General features: G+C 42.1%; 1 protein-coding gene across 1 annotated transcript; it reads right to left on the bottom strand.

Moving 5' to 3' along the window:
* On the bottom strand, positions 1-4,224 carry LOC131255305 (disease resistance protein RPM1-like). The gene is made up of 2 exons (XM_058256003.1): positions 3,321-4,224; positions 1-980 (listed from the first exon to the last, which is right to left on the bottom strand). Exons 1-2 carry the CDS (start codon positions 4,222-4,224, stop codon positions 1-3), a joined length of 1,884 nt encoding a protein of 627 aa, XP_058111986.1.
* Positions 4,225-7,223: the final 2,999 nt, after the last annotated feature.

Here is a 7,223-nt window from a genome sequence, read left to right as displayed (position 1 = left end):
TCATAACAAGTCCCAGAGAGTCCCTTTATGAGTGTCAAAACATCGAATGAGTGGGATGTGCTGAATGGAATCCACCAACTCTTCAACTCCATCCTTTCTTAGCCCCTTCAAGAAATCCTCCGACATGTCCACCAGGTAGAGATTTTTGAGGTTAGTGAGGTGTTCAATCCACAACAGCGCCTCCACTAATTCTTCGCAACATCTAATACGTAGGTCTTCAAGGCAAGACATTGCTCCCTTCTCTACCCTCACCTTCTTCAATCCCCTCAACTCAACGAGCCATAATAGCTTAAGTCTTGGATATCCTCTTCCCTCGCAACATAACTCTTCTTCATCATAAGCTCGCCATAGCGTGAGGTCCACCAAATTGGGCAATGATTGAAGAGCTTTGAGTGGGTCATCCCTCAATCTAGAACATCTCAGACGAATCGCAACCAGATTGTGGAGCAAGGCAATCCATTCAGGTAATTTCTCCAAATGCCCTCTCAAATAAAGATGTTGAAGAGGCAGCAAAGGATGAAATATATAATGCAAGTCAAGAACCTCATCCTCATCCATTGATGTCACAGAAAAGGAGTGAAGGTGATTCATCTTCTCAATGGAAGTGCATAAATCATTCCCATCTTCCACTCTTAGCTTGATAATACCTAACTTCCTCAATTGGGTGAGATTCTGAAGCTCTCTAATGATTCCACTCTCCGCTTCTATGTATGCCAACTTCTGTAGGGATCTAAGACTCCCCATTCCAGCAGGCACCTTAATTCCATCCACATCAGTAAATGGCACATGAAACTGTGTTCTTCGATAACGATAAACAAGGAGGTAGCGGAGACACTCGAGCTTGAGAATCTCAACCGGCAATTCATGTACAAAGGTGCCCTTAAGATTCAATGTTTCTAAGTTCTTTAGCTTCCCTAATGAACTAGGAAGCTTTTTTATCTTTGTATTCTCCAAGCTTAGGTATCTCAAATGCAACAAGCCTGTTAGATCATCAGGAAATATTTCCATGGTCACATTTTCAAGATGGACCACCTTCAACAACCTTGTTCACTCCCCATGTATAGGGTTGTGATGTAGTAATAAACTCGGTAAGACCGAGGTCGAATTCACAGGGACTGATACCTGTACGTTATCTGAAACCAAGTAGAACTAGAACTAGATTAAGATGTGATCTAAACCAAATAGAGTTTAAGGAATAATTGTGGAATAATTATCTAAAACTTTAAGGAATTCAGAGGAAGAAACTAGGGATTCAGAGGATCCACTTGTAGAGATCAGGGAGAAATTATGCCTGCTTCAGAAATCATGGAATTTAACTAGACTTCCTTTGATATAGTTTTCAAGAGGTGAAAGGTATATGAATTAGAATGGATTCCATCACCAAGCCATGCCCAGGAGACAAAGTAAATAATAGAATTAAACTAATTACCAACCAACCAACAATGTATGAGGATCAGGAAGGGTACTGTCATCCTACCATGCTCATATGACAATGATGAACAACAGGGGTTCCTGACTTCATAAACATAAAAAGGGAAAAAAAAAATACTCAAAGCCATTGCAAACCCATTGTAATTTCAGTCACAACAGACCATAAAAGACTAAGAAAAATATTTCTTTAATAATCAACTATATCAAATTCAGTTTATGAATTAAAGGCACACAGTAAAATCTCTCATCTCGCTACATGCTTCACCTCTTAGCCCTAGCTAAGAGGTTTAGCCACACATGAATGGGCTAAATTCAAATATCAAAAACAGAAGAAGGAGAAAAGAAAAAGACAAGAAAAATCAGGTCCAGGTCCAGCCCAAGCGATGCTACTCACGTCCCAACTTCTCCTTTTTCCTTTCCAACCACGCTCGCTCCAGCAGCCGATCCTCCTCACGTCCCTCCAAAAACTCCTTCCTTTCTATTCAAAAGAATCTCCCCCGGGCCCCCGTTTCTCTCTTTCTCTCTTGCTTATATGGTGGTCTTAACCTTCCTCGGCTGGGAGTGCGTAAGACAATGCAGAATGGTTGCCGCGAAATCGTTTCGCAACCAGTTTGCAGGTTTCGGGATTCCTTACGCAACATACCAAGCTACGACTGAACTTTTTGGATTGCTGATTCCTTCAGTCGAAATTCCGGCGACATAGCTAGGATCATGGCTGACCTGCGCTCCTACTAGACGGATCAGATCAACCATCTGATCAACAGGGGTGGACCACATCGTCCCAGATTTTCCGGATCGCGTGAACAGAGGCGCGCACGTCACTGTATTCTACTGCTGGTGGGGCCCACTTCACTACTGGTTCGAGGAATCCACGACGTCCACTGTATTCTACTCACAAAACCGTTCGTATATGGTCGGTTTTGGATCGACGCTGAAGCGTCCCACCTGATTTTCCATATCACCGTTCAACCTGCGTTTGAACGGTATTATCCTGTGTATGCAAGCATCGATTTGGAAAAGCCTCATGTGTACGGTCGGTTTGACCTTCTGAAACAAATGGACGGTCCGGATGAGGCTTATCTGCGATGATGATGGCCCACCTGAAGTCACCCGCAACTCCCTGTTGCGAACAGAGACGGTGATTTCCGTTTTCTTTTGAATAATGTCGGTCAAAACCGACTTTGACCGCTCTTGATGGTCCGATGCACAACGGGTGTACACTGGCTATGCACATTCGCCTCTTGAAGTGGGGTCTACCTTGATATTTGTGGGAAATCGGATCCACTCGTCCCTTTTCTCATCTCATTTAATGGTTAGAGTCCAAGTTTGAAGCATATCTGAATATCAGGTGGGCCTCAGATCAGTAATTCGTGAGCTGATCTGACCATTGGACCACTTCCAGAGGGATCCAATGGCTGAAATTTTACGTGTACGGTTCATTTATGGTCCTCAGGCCACATATGGAGTTTTGAACTGATTAGATGGTGGGAACCCTATGATCTTGCATTCTGGACACTTTTCAGGCCACTTGAGCTTCAATTTCTCAGGTTTTCTTGGATCCTTGGCGTGCAAATCTGTCGATCTTGGTCTCCTAGGATCCGTCGCTTGCCTTGGTGCCTTCAGATCGTTAAATCCATGCTTTTAGTACCCTTCCCCAGTCCAGGCTCGTGAATATGCCCTACATCACAAACATGATTAAATCATGCCGTTAAACAGTACTATGTTTGTAAATCCTGGCAACGACTGGGGTCTGATATGCAATATTTGACCCTCAACAAACCTTAAGCTGGAAAATGATGTGATTGTAGGGTTGTTAGGTAACCGATCCACCCCGAAAATGAACAAAGAGAGAAGACGAGAGAATCCCCCATATTTTGAAAAATTCTCACCACGATTGCAACTGGACAGACGCCTGATTCTGTTAGATGGTAATGTGTTCTGTTCAACCAAAGATGCAAAGAAATGCTCCTCCCCGGATTTTGAAATAATGATCTCCCGCACGAGATCATGGATGCGACAAGTAATCACCTTCCCATATTTCTGTCTTGCCACTAGAACGAGATTTCTAGCGATAAGTGCATTGAGGTAACTTTCAGCAACCTCTTCGGTTGACCTGCATTCATTTCTTTCTACAAAACCCTCGGCTATCCATAGTCGAATTAATTTCATACGCTTAATGGCATAATCTTCGGGGAAAATACTCAAATACAAGAAGCATGATTTCAGATAGTAAGGCAAGTCATTTAAACTGAGCAAGAATATTTTCATCATGCTTCTAAGATTGTCATCATTTTCAAGCTCCGATCGAACGCTACGGTGAATCATCTCCCACTCGACATACGTCTTGTCCTTGATTGATAGAAGACTACCTAATGTGACAATTGCAAGCGGTAATCCTCGGCATTTATCTACAAAGCATTGAGAAAGTTTCTCCAATTCAGGAGGGCAACTATTCTCGTCGTGCGAGTAGAAGGTCTTCTTACAAAACAGGGACCAAGCCTCTCTTGGATGCAGAGGTTGAAGATTGTAGATATGATCCGAGAGTCCGACGCAAGAAGATGATGCAACATCACCTTTGCGTGTGGTGATCATTACCCTGCTACCACATTCGCTATTGGGTAACCCATTTCTAATGAGATTCCATACATGAGTACCCCATACATCATCAAGAACAAGTACATACCTTTTGTTTTGCAAGTAGCTTCTTAGGACTTGGATTAGCTCGACCTGTGTCATCGCATCTACTCCTTGGGGAGATGGATCTTTGTTCGCTTCTAAGAATTGCTTTATCATGCTTCGAAGAATATCATCTTCTTTGAATGACTGAGAGACAGTGATCCAAACATATGTTTCGAAACTCTTCTTCACTTGTTGGCTATCATAGACTTACGAGAGTAGTCTTGCCAAGGCCACCCATCCCAACCACAGAAATCATTGAGAGTCTCAAATCTCTATTGACTAGCCATCCCATCAATTGGCGCTTTGGTGCATCGATGCCCACAAGATCAGCTTCCTCAATTAAAAGAGCATCCAGTCGAGGATCATACCATGAATCAGTTATGTTGTTGCAGCTTGAACCACCTTGCTCGATCCTAGTGAGAGCATAAGCATCTTTTCTTTCTGCAATCTTATGGATTTGGGTTTTGATATCTCGTATCGAGGATGCAATCTGATGGCGCACTTTCAACCGCTTGATGAGTCTAGGAAGAAAATTGAAACATCCCTGAGTGCCATGCTGCTCTTGTGCAAGGCCGAGCATGAACTCATCAAGAACATCCTCAACGTTGTAGGCGACTTCTCTTACTTGTTTCAACCACGTTTTGAGCCCTTCATCCGCGTCTTGTCTTGCATCAGCATCTCGTAAGAAGGATCTGATGCTCTCTAACTCATCTCTGATTTCGCGGACTTCTCTATCAAGCCTCTTCAATGACAAAGCTTCCTCCACCAGCAAAGTTGCCAAGTATTGTATTAAGAAGCTCACAGCACTCTCCGCCATCTCTCTCTCTCTCTCTCTCTCTCTCTCGTGACAACAGTTAGTCTGTCCTTGGCTAAACATATGAGATATGCAGCATTAATTTGAGCCAAACAGAAGGTGGACAAAAATCGGGATTGTCCGTTCGCGAGTGGGGACGACTGCTGAGATTAATAGATATAAGGGCCTGTTTGGGAGCGTGGATATGGAACCCGGCATTCGGAACCCCTGGTTTTGGAATCCTACCGTTGTGTCTGGTACCTTGGATTCAAAATACCCTTTAATCCAAAAGTAGCTATGCATGTTATATTCACATGGGTTTCAATTTAATTACTAAATCAACTTTAATATCTCTAAATAAAATATGTACTGACAAAATAGTTGTAATAAGGCCCTTGAAATATACGGTCTAAAAATGATGAAATTCAAGTCCTATTTTTATTTTATTTTTTACACGCGCACACATACCCCCCACACACTCATGCCGTGGTGGGATTTCACCATGATATTCAAACCCTTCACCGGGTGTTAAAACTCCTAAAAGTCTACCACCGGAGCAAGAGTAAGGATCCACAAGACTCTACATACACGTGCGGTTCATGATTGGTTTGTTCAGGCCAACTTGATGGTGTAGCCCAGCTTTTTCACGGCTCAGATTTCCCCCAAAATGAGACGTTGGTGGAAAATAAAAGCATCATTTACCAACCCATAAGTCAACATTTTTTCATTCAATAATTATTTTCTTGACTTGTTTAGATTGACGTACACTGTGGATGCCGTATTCAGTACGTTCCACCACCATAGAGCGATGACCGTGGGTCTGCTGGAGCATCATATTTCGTATTGCATGCACCAACCCCGAATCACATTGGGGTAATCAAGACCATCCAAATTGATCACATACGTATAGATAGGGCATGATATAATTTAAAAAAATGCACTGAGATTCTAAAAAAACAATCTGAATTTTTATTTATTTATTTTTAATTTGGGCCAATCACGGTTTACTTTGAACCATCCATTTGAAATCCACTATCGAATGGTAATAATTTATTGGTGAAAACATTTGCTTCAACCACAGTTGATGGGGAATGGTCTGGATAGCTGGAGATAATGGCTCACGTGAGGAACATGAGACACCGCGCATTTGCAAAATGGTGCTAGACTAATTAAAGATGCTGACTTCACTAGGTTTTGAAAGAATTGCGGACCTATTCTCAGTTACCATGCATCGCCTTTGTTACCATCATGGATGCTACACGTGTGATCTATCCAAGCTGTTCATTAGATATTGTTCAGTTTCAACATGCCACACCAAAAGAAAAAGAAGAAAAAAAAATCAGATGGCACACTGATCAGGTGAGAATTTGGACCGGTGATTTTTTTTTTTTTCCAGCCACACATTTTTTCTCTTTCAAGTGTTTTCTGCCTGTTCAGCGACCCGAATATCCGGTGTACCACACACCACCCACCTTAATTTATGGAGTCTTATTCACTCAAAGGACTTGTGCAAGTGTGCCAGATGCTCCATTGCATTAGTCGACTTGACTACTACGTCGTACACATAGTCATCCATAAAGGGACCAGTCATATAATGGAAGATGGCATCCATCGCTCTTTGGTACATAGCCCTTGCGTTCTTTAATCCTACTCAGCAATAAGTCTCCAAAAGTCCCACGTACCTGAGTGATGTCTTCGGCACGTCATCTAATGCAATATAGATTTGATTGTATCTAGATTGCCCATCCATAAAAGACACCTTATGGGGTAATTTGGCATTATGGATTTGAGTGGATTTGAGGAGGTTTCAAATCCATTAGTTGTTTGGCAACATAAAGTAACAGGGCTTTCAAATCCAGGGGGTTTCAAATCCCCTCTTTGAGGGGGTTTCAAATCCAGGTGAGAGCTTGGATTACACCTAAAATCATTTCAATAGTTGCAGTGTAACATATGTGTCACTATACTATTATTCTATTGGGCACATGGCCCACTAATGATAATTGGCACTGTCTAAACATTGTCCATGTAAATTAGCAACGTCCAAACATTGTCCAGCACCGTCCAAACATATTGTCCATGTAAATTAGCAACATCCAAACATTGTCCAGCACCATCCAAACATTGTCCATGTAAATCAATGATTAAAAATCATTGGTTAGTAACTCAAACATGATCTTGTGCTTGTGGCCCATTCGAGACTTGGAATTTCATCAATTTTTTTTATTTTTATTTTTTATTTTTATTTTTATTTTTACACACACACACACACCCCACACACACGCGCTTACATATACACGCCGTGGGATTTCACCACTGGTGG

This window comes from Magnolia sinica, chromosome 9 (genome assembly GCF_029962835.1).
Source record: "Magnolia sinica isolate HGM2019 chromosome 9, MsV1, whole genome shotgun sequence".
Taxonomy (NCBI): domain Eukaryota; kingdom Viridiplantae; phylum Streptophyta; class Magnoliopsida; order Magnoliales; family Magnoliaceae; genus Magnolia; species Magnolia sinica.
This window is presented reverse-complemented; position numbering and strand designations above follow the sequence as displayed.